The 18,618-nt window shown below is 41.9% G+C and overlaps 1 protein-coding gene across 2 annotated transcripts in view; it reads right to left on the bottom strand.

Annotated features, from left to right (window-relative positions):
• The window catches only part of LOC117433338 (zinc finger protein 652-like), a 44,552-nt gene that overhangs the window by 5,271 nt on the left and 20,663 nt on the right, over positions 1–18,618 (bottom strand). Inside the window, exons 2-6 of one of the 2 annotated variants that reach the window (XM_034055491.3) lie at positions 13,736–15,200; positions 4,936–5,083; positions 3,335–3,450; positions 2,892–3,036; positions 1–1,547 (exon numbers count right to left, since the gene is read on the bottom strand). The exon at positions 1–1,547 is cut by the window's left edge and continues 1,986 nt beyond it. In XM_034055491.3, the coding sequence (XP_033911382.3) occupies positions 1,063–1,547; positions 2,892–3,036; positions 3,335–3,450; positions 4,936–5,083; positions 13,736–14,830 (1,989 nt within the window). In that variant the 5' untranslated portion in view covers positions 14,831–15,200 and the 3' untranslated portion in view covers positions 1–1,062. The remainder of the gene's footprint in view (positions 1,548–2,891; positions 3,037–3,334; positions 3,451–4,935; positions 5,084–13,735; positions 15,201–18,618) is intronic. The other variant, XM_059006566.1, reaches the window with a different exon arrangement.

The following is an 18,618-nucleotide window of genomic DNA, read 5'->3' as shown; positions in this document are numbered from 1 at the left end:
TACACTTAATGCTTTAGACCAGTCTTGCACATTGTTTTTCCATCAGTTTGAAAACCGTTTCCTCAAACGTGTAAAAAGGGGTCTTTCTGATAAGTCTGTGGTACAAAAACAACTGAGTAAAGCATACCTCATCTGCGGATGTGAAACAAGAACATTTTACAATATGGTCTTTTTCAAAAAAAATAAAAAAATGCAAAAATCATCCCAGAAGTTGAGATTGGTTTACATGGTTATGATTCATATTGTCAGGTTCAAATTAATGCTATTTTTCTCTTTTCCTTAAAATTTATATAAAGTTGACAAGGTGTAGAAGAAAAGGGGCAAAAAAAGTGCCTTTACTCAAAAGAAGCCCATGTTTCCTATGCCAGGTTCAGCAAGTCTTCTCCACCGTTGAGTTTTAATGCTAGTAGCGACACTGTAGGCACGTACGTGTGTATATACACTGGCATGTACTGAACACACACACAGGGCGTCGGAAGGGATTTCAAAGGAGTACTGCATCTTCACGGTATGGGGGAGTAAGCAACAATATTTCGTTCTGGATTTAAAAAAAAAGAAAGACAAAGAGTAAAAGATATGCATTCACTTGAAAAGCTGCGTGCGTGCGTGTGTGTGTGTGTGCAGAGCGCGATTCCAAAGTCAGTCATCCACTTTGTGCCGCTGTGGTAAAACCGTTCACCGCAGAGCAGTGGGGGCAACGAATGATCAAGACTCTACTGCTCATATAAAAGGGCCCAGCAGCAAACACCCACAGGTGTTATTCCATTAGAGATCAGCAGGGGCGCTGCTTGTCTCGATGAACGCAGCATTTTCACAGGAACACAGTATCAGTTCAGAATGCCCCCTCTCCATAAGCTTCGCAAAGTGGGCAAAAGACTTTATAAACACCCTTGTATATACACACATAAATATATCTCTCTCTCTCTCAATATATCTATCTATATATATCTATATATATATATATATATATATATCTATATATATCTATCTATATATACATATATATATATATATATACATATATCTATATATATATATATGTATCTATACACAGGTTGCATTTTAATGGTGCTGCTGTGCTCCTGTGTTCTTGTCGCCCATGTGACGCAGGTATCCGTCCTCCCCGTGGCCTCTATGGTTCAAAGGCTCGCTCTTGAAAAGCGCTGGCGGTGGGGGGAGGTGAGACACGGGGGGCACGGCCAAGTGGTGGTGGTGGTGGTGGGGGTGCAGGTGGAGGTGTGAGAAGGGGTGTGGGATGGGCCGCGGGGGCAGGGCGAGGTGGGTGGGGCTGGTAGGGGAGGGCGAGGGCGAGGCGGGGGGAGGGGGGGCAGCGGCAGGGATGGGCAGAGCCGGGAGCACGTTGACGGGGCTGGTGACCCGGAAGCACTTCTCCTTGTGTGCCTTGAGCATGTTGGAGAAGCGGAAGCGCTGTCCGCACACGTCGCAGGGGTACGGCTTCTCCCCCGTGTGGGTGCGCCGGTGGCGCTTCATGTTGGGTCGGCTGGTGAAGCTCTTCCCACAGATCTCACAGATGAACGGCTTCTCTCCTGCAGGGACACAGGGGGAGGCATCACGGCTTGGGTTTCATGAAGATCAACGTTTAATAAACCGTTAAACCTTTTTGTGCTTAAAACGGTCATGCACATTTTTCAATTAAAGTATTTTTACTTTTTGCTTTATTTTCTAATTTCACATGGATTCACATGATCCCCGGTAACTAATTGCAACGGTTTACAATGCATCAAGATAATGCTATAAACTATAAAACATCTAATTTTTAACTAAATTGAAAACCAATGCATGACCCTCATTAAACGCAGTACATGTGCGGTTAAACGTTAAATTCTGTGCTGTTTAGATTTTTTTTGTTTTGTCTACCGTTTAAACATTTACAGCCTTAGTTTTGACAAACGCTTACCCATTAAAATTAATTAAAGTAACTCTGGAGATTTGTGTGTTTAAACTGTTATAACTCCCCAGCGTTGGACCTTCAAATCTGTTACATTTTTTGGTTTTAAGAGGTGTGAAAAAGAATCAAACATTTCAGGGTCACTGACATGTCATACTTAAGAAAACCCTACGTTGCCTATTGATGCATTACTTTGAGGTTCTACTGTACTTGCTACTTTTAAGGCCTGCATGGAGACTTACTTAAATTATTCAGACTGAACATGGTTGAAACAAAGACCCGGACTGGAATGCCCAACTTTGCCCACACAAATCATATACCAGGAGGTTCTTTTCGGTCCACTCCAATCCAATCCAGGACTTTGATCCAAGCAGGTCATAAATAACCTAACTGAACAAACCAGGGTTGATTTTTTTTTTATTAAACTGGTTTGAACAAGCCTCTGGATTTCTGTATCCGTCTCAGAATCTGGACTAATTACAGAACAGAAATGCATTTAGACTAGTCACAGTATCCAACAGCCTCTAATTGCACTAAATGCATCTGTTTGACAAGTACCACACAGCAAGTAATTAAAACCATAAGTCAAGCAAATTTGTAACTTGTTTTGGTTGGTTGTAAAATATAGCTTTATTTATTTATTTTGTATTTTTTTTAAGCGCAGTACACAAACCAGGGCTAGAGGACACAGAGCGTGGAAATTAAGTGAAGACAGACTTCGGACAGAGGGAAGGAGACACTTCTTCACACAGAGAGTGGCGAGGGTACCGAATGAGTTACCGAGCAGTGCTGTTGAGGCAGAAACACTTTGATCATTTAAAATGACCCAAGCTACGCCTGAATTGTATTTCCAAGTGACCTATACACAGGACAACAGGCACATGTGGGTTAAAGTCCTGAGATGAACCGGATGAGCTCAGACGGGACGAATGGCCTTCTCTAGCTGGTGAATGTTCTTGTGTTTCATGACTCACGTACTCACCGGTGTGTGTCTTCATGTGCTCATCGAAGTACTGCTTCATGTTGAAGTCCTTGCCGCACCACTGGCACATGAACTGCTTGTGTCCGATGTGGATGCTCATGTGGGAGCGCAGCTGGTACTTGTACTGGAAGCGCTCGTCACAGTTCTCAGAGAGAGAGAGAGAGGAAGAAAGCAGTGTTAGCCCTGTCTGTCGCACCCCTTACAGAGCTCTGCAAGTGCAGCTGGAATGAGGAAGGCTTCAGCGTAGTTATGAGTTGTCAAAGCAAACATTGGATGGGGAACTGAATTAGCAATTCTTAGGTGTGACTGGATGGACGCATGAGGATGGTGCTTTATAACCAGCTGACAATAGAAAAAAGAGAGACTCCTGCACCGTGCAGCTTTCTCAAGTTCATTCTGCTCTCCTCGCTGCCCTGGCCCCACACCCGGTTTCTTGTTCTTACCTCGCACCTGAAAGGCTTCTCTCCAGAGTGCTGCAGTGAGTGCACCTTCAGGGACATGCTGCGCTTGAATGACTTCCCACAGGTCTCACAGGTGAAGGGCATGTCCTTGGTGTGTGCTGGGAAGAGAAAGCAGGACGTTTAACCACACAAAAACAAAACACCAGCACACCCAGATACAGCATTGAACAGTACTGGCCATGAGATAACCGATCCTGTCATCTTCTAGTTTAATGCAATAAAGACAGAGACTGCATCAGTGTCTAGGGCAGCTTGCCCAAGACATTAGTCTTTCTAAACTGACAACACCGAGTTTTGATTTCCACTAACTCAACATGCAGCATTTGTCTTCAGTGTGCTCCACCACCCACAGAAATCATTGCTTGTGTTCGAGAGAGTACAGGCAAGGATGCTGCAGCTGGATCTTGTAGCGTAAGGCTGAGGATACACAAGTAACGCCATTTTGTAAATGCCATATATTTAGGTTTTTTTTGACAGTGTCAAGTGAGTTAACACTTTTTAAGGTACGAGTGGGTGTGTATTCAAGCTTCTATCTGGAAGTAAAGAAATACATGTGGACGCCTTGCAGCTTTCTCAAATTCATTTCACTGGTGTCAGTAGATACTCACTGTTTTCATTGTGCAAAGTAATGAGTCTTGAAGGGATGTTGGGAAAGCTATATAAAAATGCCAATAAGATGCTCGGATATATAGTGAAAAGTGTTGAATTTAAATCAAGGGAAGTAATGTTAAAACTTTACAATGCACTAGTAAGACCTCATCTAGAATATTGTGTTCAGTTCTGGTCACCTCGCTACAAAAAGGATATTGCTGTTCTTAGAGTGCAAAGAAGAGCGACCAGAATTATCCCGGGTTTAAAAAGGCATGTCGTATGCAGACAGGCTAAAATAACTGAACCTATTGAACAAAGACTACGCGGTGATCTGATTCAAGCATTCAAAATTCTAAAAGGTATTGACAATGTTGACCCATAGGCCTTTTTCAACCTGAAAAAAGAAACAAGGACCAGGGAGATTAGATAAAGGGGCATTTGGAACAGAAAATAGGAGGCACTTTTTTACACAGAGAATTGTGAGGGTCTGGAACCAACTCCCCAGTAATGTTGTTGAAGCTGATACCCTGGGATCCTTCAAGAAGCTGCTTGATGAGATTCTGGGATCAATAAGCTACTAACAACCAAACGAGCAAGATGGGCTAAAGGGTCTCCTCTCGTTTGTAAACTTTATGTTCTTAAGCAGAGCTGTTTTTAAATTTGCATGTCACTTGCTGAAATACCAAGGATTGTAATAATACAGTTCTGTACTATGATGAATTTGGGGAGAAAAAAATGTTCTTGCAACTGTATCTGTTGTATGTGAACTTATTTACAGAATACATAGGCCTGCACATGCCCTGTACTATTTTATGAAGTCTAAAACATCAGGCTTGTTTTGAAATTGTGCATTTCAGCAGGATCAGTTATCAGTTAGAGAGCTGTCCACTATACTAGGCCTTTTGCTTTACCATTTTACAATGAAGTATGTAAAAGTAGGTTTAGAAGCGTTGCTGTTTTGCACAGGTAACTCTCCCAGTCCCTGAACTTACCAACCATGTGCTTCCGGACATGAGCCATGGTGTAGAATTTCTTCTCGCAGATCTCGCAGGCAAATTTCTTCTCTGCATAGCCGTGGACAATCTTGATATGCTCATGCAAGGACCAGAGCTTCTTGAAGGACTTATTACAGGAGACGCACTGAAATACGGAACAAAATGCCAGGGTAAGTTACTGTGTATGTGACAGCTTGATCTACAGCACTCCACCACATCCTTAATACTGGTGGTGCGCCCCACCTCTCCGCTCTAGCAGAGGAGCTACAGGATGTTGACCTCAGCCACTCAAGCAGACGGTAAAACTTTCAAGAAACCAAGTCAAGTGTGGTACTGATAACTACTGTACCGCGTAGTGCATACCGCTCCTGTGTGTGCGGGTGCAGACTGGCGGTACAGCACCGTGAAAATACCCAGCCGTGCCGCGCCGCGCCTGTCTGTCTCGGGCTTAACCCTTCCATGAAGACAGAGGGAAACTGTTTTGCAGTATTGAGCGATCACGAGGCTACAGTGGCTGCAGAGGTCGATAAAGAGATGCCAACTAAACAGTGCCCAGTACCAGCCTCCATGAAAACAGTCATAGGGGAAGAAAAAATAGACACACACATTATTTCAATCTATCTATCTATCTATATCTCCATCTCTCTCTCTCTCATATATATCTATAGCATCAAAAGAAATGCATCACAACACATTTATTTTGGAAAAAAAAAGTATATAAATGCTGGACATTGACATTGTTTTTGGTTTCTTTTTAATCACTCGATCATTCATCCTTGACCATGACACGCTTGAGTGACTATGACTGAAGTATATGCACTTAATCACTTAAGGAGGCTGTGTGGTCCAGTGGTTAAAGAAAGGGGCTTGTAACCTGGAGGTCCCCGGTTCTAATCCCACCTCAGCCACTGACTCATTGTGTGACCCTGAGCAAGTCACTTCACCTCCTTGTGCTCCGTCTTTCGGGTGAGATGTAATTGTAAGTGACTCTGCAGCTGATGCATAGTTCACACACCCGAGTCTCTGTAAGCCGCCTTGGATAAAGGCGTCTGCTAAATAAACAAATAATAATAATAATTAATGAGACACTGGATATGGAGTGATTTCAGCAGTTGAATTGCAAGCAATAAAAGAATCACAGGAAAAAAAGCAATATGCCATGTCTGTCGAGAGAGCAGCGCCTTCGTGCGATCGGCATGTTGGAGGCTGGACTAGGGCAGCGTGCTGTGGCTCGCAGCCAGCCATTTCAAACCTGACGAGACGGTATAACCAGACACATTCTGTCAATGACACGCCACAAACTGGGAGACCAAGAGTCACAACACCTGCCCAAGATCGACAGATCATTCTGCAGCATCTTCGCGATGTCAATTGTTAATCAGCACAATAAAAAGTCACTGCACCTGCTCTGAAACAGAGTTTGTCATTTTTCGATCACATCTAGTGAATTTTATCCAAATACAAGTGATAAGTTTGTTTTGATGCTCAAATATAAGTGATAAGTTTCTTTTGATGTTCAGTATATATATATATATATATATAAACGTGTGTGTGTGTTTTAAACAATTAAGAGAATAGCCGTAACTGTTGAAACAAGAAGGGATCAAAACTGAATTACTGGCACTGCTAGCTACAATAATACGAATATGAAGGTTGGAACATCTGCAAAACACATGCGGTGTATGTTGTCACTTTAATATTTTTTTCTTAACTCTCGGACCCCTCATCCACCATTTTTCCCCCATTCGTTTTGTTGTAGGTTAAAATCAGACTGAAACCGTACAGCTCTACTGCCATCTACTGGTAAGGAACCGCTGCATATCCTTTACAAAGTTTTTTTTTTTGAATTGTTGAAGTCACACGTTTGTAACTAAAAACCTGAAGGAGGCATTTCTTTGTTTCTTTTTTTTTTTTTTTTTTAATAAATCTTGCCTCATTTTCACTTTGTTAAGTTTTAAAAGTGCTGTGGGGACCCCCTTTTAGAATCAAGTCATTTTGCTTCATAAAGTCTTGAATTACACACCGCTTTTAATGCAAAACTGACAAGTTGAAAAATACTGTACTACTGTTATGGCTTGTGGCAGACTTTTGCAATATCATTTTGAAGTTTCTTTGATTACATGCTGTTAAATAAAAGATCTAGATTATGTTCATATAGTTTTATTTTTTATTTTTTTTAAATTAATCATGTCTCAATCCTAAAATTCTAGGTGAGGCTAAACTTTTGGCCAGAGCAGCAGTTTCCCCAAGGTGAGTGAAGCTGATCTGCAACTGGGAGGTATTACACGTCAAAGACAGGGGTGGAACACACTAATGTCACGCTACGACATGCATCACAATACACGCGATGGTCCTGAAGGGCTATTTGTATGATGCACAACACGATTAATAATAATAACAACATCATCATCATCATCAAATTAACCTAGGACTTTTTTTTTTTTTTTTTTTTTAAAGACAAATGAAATAAGATAGGGAGAGTTTGTAATCATACCAACTGAATAACACACTTAATTCAAATACCATTAGGTGAACCACAATGAGCGATGTTGTGGTCTGGTATTCTAGTCTATTACTGTATGATACCTCATGTCAAGATCATCACTACACCCCTAGTCAAAGCAGCCCATTTACACTGAAGAAGTGTGTACTACAGATGGGAGATGCTCCTAATTTGTGACTGCGGAGTATTCAGTCCCTCACATTCTTCCTGTCTGGATGTGGAGAATGTGGCCATTGCTGTGGGTGATAAACCCTGCAAGTCTTGGCTCTCAAACAGTGCCCTTCACAGAGATGAAACACTAAATCACTTTATTACAAAGTGCGAACGATAGGAGGACAGGGCTGTGTTTACTTAGAGAGCCGGCTGGAATTTGCACGCTTTCTCTACCTTTCACCTCCAGACAATAGCAGTGCTGGGGAGAGGCCACGGAGTTTGAGGGGTCATGCAGCTTACATCTCTGGTGTTTTTGCACAGTATTTTGGACAACGTGTTTTTACTGTGAAGCCACTGCTGTATATAGACTGCTGAAATGATTTGAAGGTTAAGCTCAGGCGATGTCAGGTAATTTGACAGTCATGCAGTGGAAGTCTGAAAAGGCTGTCCACACCTGACACCCTGGCTGACTTTATGGTTTACAGTGCACAATTCTTTTTTGTTTTGTTTTATTACCAAAATATAAATCTTAGACAGTACAAAAGCAGAATCTGCATCCAAAATATTCGGCCGATGATATTCCTTCTGTCACGCTGGGGTCAATGGGACGTTATTATTATTATTATTATTATTATTATTATTATTATTATTATTATTATTAATAATAATAATATTATTATTATTATTATTATTATTTATTTCTTAGCAGACGCCCTTATCCAGGGCGACTTACAATTGTTACAAGATATCACATTACTTTTACATACAATTACCCATTTATACAGTTGGGTTTTTACTGGAGCAATCTAGGTAAAGTACCTTGCTCAAGGGTACAGCAGCAGTGTCCCCCACCTGGGACTGAACCCACGACCGTCCGGTCAAGAGTCCAGAGCCCTAACCACTTCTCCACACTGCTGCCACTGCAGTGTTCACCGTGTTCAGCTTCAAACGAAGGAAGACGGGTCAGATTCTGCAAGCTGTACGCCCCGAATCGTCCTTACAAACACAATTCTAAATGAACCCTTTCATGCATGAAATACGGAAACTAACTGGGGGAAAAAAAAGTAGATTTGGATACAAATATATATTTTCATTGACATTTAAAAAAAAAAAAAAAAAAAAAATTCAATTTCCCCCTATAAAGACTAGAAGAATTTTTTTAATTAATTTATTTTTTTATCTGCCCCCACATTCCAAATTGGGGGAAAATAAATAAATTATTATTGGTCACAAAAAAAAATAATAAAAAAAATAAAGAATATGGGCCACCAGGGGGCACTGTTCATCTAATCAGCGCAAGACTGCAAGCTACTTCTAAAATACCCTGGCATAAAAAATAAATAAAAATAAAATGATGGCAACTACAGCAACCAAACAAACTTTGGTTAAGTTTGCATTTACTCTATTAATGCATTTGTTTTATTTTTGAACCAGTTCTCTAGATGCGGTTATGGATTTAAACTCTTGGTTCTGATGTAGACAAGTTTGGAGTCACTGCAGAACACAAAAGGAATACAAAAATGCTTTCTACAAAATACAGCGACTCAAAGAATTCCTCCTCCGCCTCTGGTAGTTTATGGTGTGGGTGGGAAATTACTTGAATAGCACAGTGGCAGTGCTCAAATGCTTCCGCATTACCTAGCTGTTTTGGTGGTCAAAATTGCAGAAAGCCAGGTGGGGGGGTTTGAATACTTTGAAGTCACTGTATAATGCTGGGTGTACAGAAAGTGGTGTTGATGTAGCTTGCTTTTTCACTACATTTTCTCTCTCTCTCTCTCTCTCTCTCTCTCTTTAATTAGAGACACATAGCCAGCTGTCTGGATTTCAACCCCATGAGAATCCTGTGGGCTCTCCAAGGCAAGCACAATATGGTGCATGAGAGTGTGAGCGTGTGCATGCCTGGGCTCAGTTTGCCTGCAGAGGGAGGCACAATCTCAGCTCCTGTCACATCTGACTGAACCAAGACTCAAGACCCCGGGTCAACTGGTATCAAACGTGAGCCCACTTCCTTCCACACCACAGCCAAGATCTCCATGCACCAAGGCTCCCACTTAAGCTGAATGCTGTATTTGTATTTCAAGCAATACACTACCTTCTGGCTAATTTAGTCTCGGCTGTCTCACACTACCACCCCCTATCTGAAGAGAGGACGAAAGGTCATCTGAGGAAACACGCACAGAGTACCTCTCTTCCCCAGCTTACTGATCAGAGAGAATGTACATGCAGGCTGCACAAGTCGTTCTGCTTTTTAGCAGCTCAACAATCACCACAAGGTCTAATGGTTTCCAAGCCTGCACCATAAAAAGAAACAAAACAAACAATACTAGCAGCATACCAATTCCAAACTAACTAAATCTCCAATTCAAATGTCAAAGGACAACCTCAATTCATTTTACAGTACGGCTGAGGCTGCGAGCAAACTGCCAGGCCACAAAGAATTTTGAAATGAACCGTGTACTGCAGCCTGGTTTCGTCAGCTTCATTCCAAGTGTGTACCACACAGCAGCCACTGAAGAACTAATGAGAATTAATATATAAAAAATGATTAGTAACTAGTGGAAGGAGACTTATATTTTCACATGCCTTGGGCAGTGTAGGTTGAAGCTGCCAGTTACACCAACTGTAAAACACCTTGAAATCTGTCATGCCTGCAGTAACGTGAAGTGTGGTTTTGAGTGTGCGTTTCATTTATGACTATAGATCAATGTATCTGGCCAGCACAAAAACTATCCAAAACTTGAACTGCAAATGAATCTCAGAAATAAATTTATTTATATATATTTATATATATATATATATATATATATATATATATATATATATATATATATATATATATATATATATATATATATATATATATACACACACACACACAGACACATACACACAGTTGTAGTCAAGTTTACATACCCCAATGGAAATTTAATTTCTAGAAATTTCTCAAACAAATGATTAATAAAAATCTTTTGTAAGAAAAGTTTTGCTTTTGTGGATGTGGGAAAAAAAGAAATAGATGTCAACAATTATTTATTTCTTAGCAGACGCTCTTATCCAGGGCGACTTACAATTGTTACACAATATCACATTATTTTTACATACAATTACCCATTTATACAGTTGGGTTTTTACTGGAGCAATCTAGGTAAAGTACCTTGCTCAAGGGTACAGCAGCAGTGTCCCCTACCAGGGATTGAACCCACGACCCTCCGGTCAGGAGTCCAAAGCCCTAACCACTACTCCACACTGCTGCCCTGTCTACAATTATTTATTTCAGCATTTTTTTTTTTTTTTGCAATTCTCCAAAAATGCCAATTCAAAAGTATTCATACACTTTGATGCTATGATAGTATTGTCTAAAAGATGCTAATTTAAATATGATAATGCAGAACCTAATTCTAGAAAAGTCTAGAAAATGCTGGATTGTATGTGGACATTCCTAGAGAGTACAAAAGGGTTAGGCATAGGATGATTGCTGTTATTACCAATAAGTCAATACGGGAAAAAGTAAAGAGCTATCTGAAGACCTTAGGCAGAAACTTATTTACTGTCATAAAGCTGGAGAAGGATACAAGAACTTTTCCAAGCATTTGATTATCCCAATTTTAACTATTGTTTATATTAACAAGAAGTACAAGACTCATGGTACTGTCACAACGCTCCCTCGGTCTGGAAGAAAGAAGGTTCTTTCACAAAGAACAGGTAGAAGAATTGTGAGGAAGGTTAATAACAATCCGAGATTGACTGCCAAAGACATTCAAAGTGAATTGGCTGCAAGTGGGACTGGGGTTTCCATTTCAACCATAGGTCGAGTATTGCATGGTCGCAGGCCAAGGAAAAAGACACTCTTAGGAAAACGTCACAAGGGCAATCGCAAAACGGCATTTGAATGATGGATATGAGTTCTGGTCAAAGGTTTTGTGGAGTGATGAAACAAAAAATCAAGCTATTCGGTCACGGTGATAGTCGTTATGTTTGGAGAAAGTCTGGTGAGGCGTACAAAGAAAAGAACACCATACCTACTGTCAAGCATGGAGGTGGTAATATCCTTCGATGGGGCTGTTTTTCCTCTAATAGCACAGGAAATTGAGTTCCAGTACATGGTCAAATGGATTCCATTGCCTACCAAAGCACACGTCAAAATCTACTTCAGAATGGTTAAAGAAGAATAAAATCAAGGTTCTGGAATGGCCTAGTCAAAGTCCTGATCTAAATCCAATTGAGAATCTTTGGTATGAGTTGAAGTCTGAGCACAAAAGAAGTCCTCGGAATTTGAACAATTTTGCGTTGAAGAATGGTCAAAAATCAGTAAAGAATCATGCCAAAAGCTCACTGACAAATATCCTAATCATTTAAAAGAGGTTATTATTGCTAAAGGTGCCTCAACTAGCTATTAATTTCATTTTCCTTGTCAGGGTATGAATACTTTTGAATTAGCATTTGAGTTTTGGAAAAAAATGGCCGAAAAAAATAATTATAGACATATTTCTTGTAACTTTTTTTCCTTATCTACAAAAGCAACATTTTTGCTACAAAAGATTTTTCCTAGAAATTCTACATTTCCATTGGGTATGTAAACTTTTGACTAAAAATGGATGTGTGTGTGAGGCTGTGTGGTCCAGTGGTTAAAGAAAAGGGCTTGTAACCAGGAGGTCCCGGTTCAAATCCCACCTCAGCCACTGACTCATTGTGTGATCCTGAGCAAGTCACTTAACCTCCTTGTGCTCCGTCTTTCGGGTGAGACGTAGTTGTAAGTGACTCTGCAGCTGATGCATAGTTCACACACCCTAGTCTCTGTAAGTCGCCTTGGATAAAGGCGTCTGCTAAATAAACTAATAAATAATAATAATAATAATAATGTGTGTATAATATATATTTATACACACACACACACACACATATATATATATATATATACACACACACACAACCTCCACTTTCCCTCGACAAAGGTATGTCAAACAAACCGAAACACTGATACATACATTATATATATATATATATTATATATATTTATATATATATATATATATATATATACACATATATACACACACACACACATACACTTTTTTTTTAATTTAATTTATTTAAGTTGATGATTAGTGCTGTCTGCTGAAATCCTCCCAGGCTTAAAATGCATGACTGATCAAACAGACAACTGAAACTAACACGTATTTGGCACAGAACTCCAAAAGCCTGTAGGCTTTCATAAGTCATTGTTCCAGCAGGTTACCTGCTGGGTGCAATATATTTTAATAAAAATGATCTTCTCAGATAGTGCTTCTCAGGTTAAAGGAATTCCACACTGCTGCAGTGACGTAACACAGCAGCTACAAGGAAGCACTCCTCGTTCTGCTCAATGCCTGCAGTACCACTACAGGTCACTAGAGGGTTGTAAAACAACAGTTTGTTTCTCTGCCAAACAACTAGCTGATTCAGTCGGGTAAGTTCATTACAGCTATTTGTAGTATCAGTATAAAAACACAATCCCACAGTCCTGATCTATATTTCTCATTTTTCTTTATTTCACAAACCTCTTTTGCCTGGGCACCAGGTATGGCGGTAGGAGAGTCGAATAAACATTACTGCACTGTCATTAGTTCTGTAACCGCTTGCCACCCAATATATATTGAATATCACATCTGGATGACAGCCCTGTTTGTGCCGGCACCACTACGATAAGTTATTTTCGCAGTCTGGTCTGCTGTTGCATTACAAAATGCATTCTGCAGCAAGTCGCACGAGTTATTAAATAATTAATTATTTAATGAATACAAGCCTCCACCCTCCCCACCACCCCTATAGTAAGTGTGAGTGGCCACCTCTAATCAAGTTGAGAGTATTTTTCTCGCGCGCAGTTTGCTGCGTAAGGGGGCCTGTCATACAAAGAGTGCAAGAGAAAACACATTCTCAACTTGATCAGAGGTAGCCGCAGAACATTTAAACATATTTGAAGTCAACTCAATTAAAAAGCAGACCGATGTGAGCGTACTGAATCTGTTTACATAGAACCTGTGGTGGTTTTAAACGTTTAGAATGCTTTGTCGTGGAGCGCGAGATCGGAGTGTAGCTGCTAGCAGGTTCCAGTGAGGAGCTGGTTTCTATCCCTCCCTGTCCCCCGACCCCCTGCCTCCTCACCTGGATGTTCTTCTCGCAGTCGGTCTGCTGGTGCAGCGCCAGCTCGCTCTCCAGCACAAACTTCTTCCCGCACTTGTCGCAGATCTGCATGCGCCGGTGGGTGACGTTCATGTGCTTCTCCAGGTACCAGCGCGTGTTGAAGACCCGCGGGCACTTCTCACAGGTCAGCGGTTCCTTCTCCTCCCCCCCTGCCCCGCTCTTGCCCTTCTGAGAGGCAGAGGCAGCGTCCACGCTAGTGGGGGAGGGGGAGGAGGAGGAGGAGGAAGGGGGGGAGGAGGGGGGTGTGGCAGGGGAGCCTTTGCTCTCGCGGGGCGTGGCTTTGCGTTTCCTCTTGGGGGGCTCCGAGCTCTTCCTGCGGCCCCTCCTGTTCACGCAGGACGCCACCGCGCTGGCAGCTGCCATGGCCGCCTTCCTGGTCCTGCGCGGGGGGTGGGCGCCGCTCCTCTTCGCCTTTTTGGCTCTCCCCTTCTGTCTCCCGTTCTCCTCTGCTGCCGCCGCCACCTCCTCCTCCTCCTCCTCCTCTGGGCTCGCGTTGATCCCCTCCTGCTCCTCCTCCTCCTCCTCCTCATCGCTGCACTTCATCACGCACTGCGAAGGCAGGCCTTTCTCGCCCTTGGAGACGTTCAGAGTCTGGTTGTTGAGGTTCACCTCCACAATGATCTGCTCCCTCTTGAAAGACTGCTGCTGCTGCTCCTCCTCCACTTCCTCCTCCTCCTCATCCTCCTCCTCATCCTCTGTCTCCTCCGAGCCTTCCCTGTCCCCCGTCAAGGGCTGCCCTGCTCCTTCTCTTCCTCCTTCTTCCTCCTGTGCCCCCTTGCCCCCTTCCCTGTAGTAGGGTTGCTGCTGTTGCTGCTGCTGCTGTTGCTGCTGGGGCAGCACCTCAGCCAGAGGGCTCTTGCTCATCTTGTTGTCCACCAGCACAGAGTACGGCTTCCCACTGCACTCCCTCTTGTACAGCTTGGTGGACAGGTCAAGCTCCTGGGCTGCACCGTGGTAGTAAGAAGGTGGGACTTGGGTTCGACGGCTCTCCTCCTGGGCCATCCCAGCAGCACCCTGTATTGTGTGCCTGTCCTTCGGCTTTTGGCAAGATTTCATGAGCAGTGGAGGTCTGGGTGGGAGAGAGGGGAGGGGCGAAAAGGGAGAGGGGGAGGCAAACGCGTATATGGCTCCTTCTAACAGTGCAGAAGAAAAAAGATCACAAGCAGGTTTACATGGGCTTTGCCAGTTACATATATATGTTTATATATACATTTATCTAGTTCATCCTGTTCTTTCAGGTGCAATATTTATTTCTCTTCTCCGGTTGTACAGTATTCCTTTGTCGTGTGTTAGCAGCAGCAGCAGCAGCAGCAAGGGCTTATCATCTTGTAGCAGGATTTGGTGTTTTTTTAGCTTAATTGCTGGATATGACTTGAGAAAACAGTCCTTGAGTTAGCAGCCATAGGCGACACTTCGCAAACATTATCTGAAATAAAAAAAAAAACAAAAAAAAAAAACACAAATGCAAATTAAAACAGTGTTAAACTGACACTAGAACATTCTCCCCACTCTCCCACAGAGGGGTTCCTCCCTTTAAAAGTAACTGCTTTTCGCAACTGAGTAACAGGCGGTCAGTTTGGCTTTCTTTGCTTTTATTGCCACAACGTACTCCTTTCTATCTATAAAACCACCTGTCTACAGAAGTAAATTAGGCTCATGTGCAAATAGATATATCTTAGGAGGCTGTGTGGTTAAAGAAAAGGGCTTATAACCAGGAGGCCCCCGGTTCAAATCCCACCTCAGCCACTGACTCATTGTGTGACCCTGAGCAAGTCACTTCACCTCCTTGTGCTCCGTCTTTCGGGTGAGACGTAGTTGTAAGTGACTCAGCAGCTGATGCATAGTTCACACACCCTAGTCTCTGTAAGTCACCTTGGATAAAGGCGTCTGCTAAATAAACAAATAATAATAATAATAATAATAATAATAATACAATGGCATAAACATATAGGCAGCCCCCCACCCCCCACTCCCGCTCGAGATATTTGAATGAATAGCATAATCTGAACAACAAATATCTTACTAAAGCCGCACTCATACAGGTGTGGTCACAGTCTGCTGATTCAATGCTAACAACAAACAGCACAATGTTAAGCATAATACAGCAACTCTTCAAATGCAGGTGTTTTTTTTTAATTAAATGTGTCGAGCACAGAATGATGCCAGTAAATTTTATACAATGTTGCACAGATATTTCAGAAATGTGATCAATTCAAAACTACGCATAGCCAACCCTTTCAGATAAAGCCCAAGTTACATTCAACTTTACATTCTTTATCCAGATGGAAAAGCATAACTTATAACATGCAATTAAGATTTAAAAATCTAAAGAAAAAAATTGAATTACACAAACTTTGATATTGTACTGTAGGTAATCCATTATGGTATAAAAATCAAAATTGGTCTGTTCTCATGAATAGTTTTACCGTCGTTATCAAGAAAGTAACATGAAATTAACTTCCACTTTCTTTTTTCTCAGATATTTCATTAATCACTTGCATTTTTGTTTTACAGATTTAAATTTTGTAAGAATTGCATTCACTCACTAATATGACCTGAAATCTGTGTGTGTCAGAGAGCAACGCAGCTTGTAGAAAACCATTTCACAGACAGGCGAGACGCAACACAACAATACCAATACTTTAACAAACCAGAGCTCAGGTGTGACCAACTAGTCTCACTTTGTAAAGACAGGAATGGCTCAAACCGTTATACAATGGGTCTTATTTCCATCCCAATTAAGTGCTTCTACACAAAGTCAAGTTCAAGCTCTGAGGCATGTCTGGTCTGCCCCGCTTCTAGCGCCTCACAGAAACAGAATCACTGAGAAGAGGAGGAGCCAGTGGAAACGGAATTACTGAGAAGAGGAGGAGCCAGTAGAAACGGAATCAATGGGAAGGAGGAGGAGCCAGGAGAAACGGAATTACTGAGAAGAGGAGGAGCCAGTAAAAACAGAATTATTGAAAAGAGGAGGAGCCAGTAGAAACTGAATCACTGAGAAGAGGAGGAGCCAGTAGAACCGGAATCACTGAGAAGAGGAGGAGCCAGTAGAACCGGAATCACTGAGAAGGGGAGGAGCCAGTAGAAACAGAATCACTGAGAAGGGGAGGAGCCAGTAGAAATTGAATCACTGAGAAGAGGAGGAGCCAGTAAAAACTGAATCACTGAGAAGAGGACGAGCCAATAAAAACAGAATTATTGAAAAGAGGAGGAGCCAGTAGAAACGGAATCACTGAGAAGAGGAGGAGCCAGTAGAACCGGAATCACTGAGAAGGGGAGGAGCCAGTAGAAACGGAATCACTGAGAAGAGGAGGAGCCAGTAGAACCGGAATCACTGAGAAGGGGAGGAGCCAGTAGAAACGGAATCACTGAGAAGGGGAGGAGCCAGTAGAAACGGAATCACTGAGAAGAGGAGGAGACAATAGAAACAGAGTCACTGAGAAGAGGAGGAGCCAGGAGAAACCTCCGTCTCCCTGTACCTACTCGCACCTGCCGCACCCCTGGCTTCCTCCCTCAGCTTCCCCCCTCTGCCTGCACTGCACAGCCTTACCAGCTTACAATTCCACTCTCTGAACCATTCGGACCTACAGACACAGACACACATCAATGCAGATCTGCAACACACAGGCACACTCACACATATACTGTATAAGCTACTTAAAAGAAAAAAGGTTCCTATCTGATTCATGTCTGTTTCAGCTCACACACATCTTATCAGCTGACACTCAGAAAAGAGGCAACAAATAAAATGTGTATACTTTACAACACAGCCAAGAGCTGTCAAGAGATATTATATATTTATTTATATATATATATATATATATATATATATATATATATATATATATATATATATATATATATATATATATATATATATATATATAACCAAAATATTCAGTACTACTGAAGAGGAGCAGAATTGTTAAAGACCTGCAGGCACCACAGTTTGGTTCCTGATAAAGTAAAGCAAGCATCAATGACTTCAGAAAATGTATATTTAAAATGTATTTTACCTTACCCTATCACATACTTCTCTATTTCTCTATGGGGGTTCCCATGCAGCAGAGACGAGAGAGAAAGTATGACAGGGCTGCCTTTATATTTATGTAGAAGTGGGTCAGGTGGACCTGTGTAGGCAGCAACATGAAATGGAATACAAATTCCTTACCGATCAATGAAAACACAGCCTAGCATTGCAACAGCCCCCCACCCTCGCCCTCGAGGATTTCCACCGCAGATTCACTACGACTCCTCCAGTATCACACAGCGGAGAAAACTGGCTGAGCAGCACACCGCAAAGTGAGTCACTCCACAGACCTCGCTTCTCTAGCAAGTAAAATGACATCACGGAGTGATAATCTTCAATAGTGTAGACAGGCCCGGCAACACGTTTACAACAGGAGCCCAAGTTAGCAAACAGGAATCAGACAGAGCAGCGTCGTTTTTTAATACGTCTGCAAAAGCTAGACCTTGCAGGCTCTGCGCATCTCCATCCAATATCACACTTGGCAAAATTGCAAACTATACATTCATGACATTGGTGTGAAGCATGTGGATGTGTGAGAGAGAGAGACCGCAAGAGAGAGAGAGAGAGAGAGACAGACATCATGCTAAGAAAAAATAAAAACTCTTCTCAAATGCACAATATGCTTTAAAAAAATTAATAAATACAAATTTAAAAATAAAAAAGCAAAAGGCACACATTTTCCATAATCTAGTTAAACCTCCAGACGCTAACGGCAGGACATTTATTAAATATATACACAGGAAACAGATTTCCCTTCTTTTGCTTTGCTTAGAGCCACGAGTGCAGTAACTGTTGCCAATGAAAGGCAATGCAT

The sequence above is a fragment of the Acipenser ruthenus genome, chromosome 33 (genome assembly GCF_902713425.1).
Source record: "Acipenser ruthenus chromosome 33, fAciRut3.2 maternal haplotype, whole genome shotgun sequence".
Classification (NCBI taxonomy): Eukaryota; Metazoa; Chordata; class Actinopteri; order Acipenseriformes; family Acipenseridae; genus Acipenser; species Acipenser ruthenus.
This window is presented reverse-complemented; position numbering and strand designations above follow the sequence as displayed.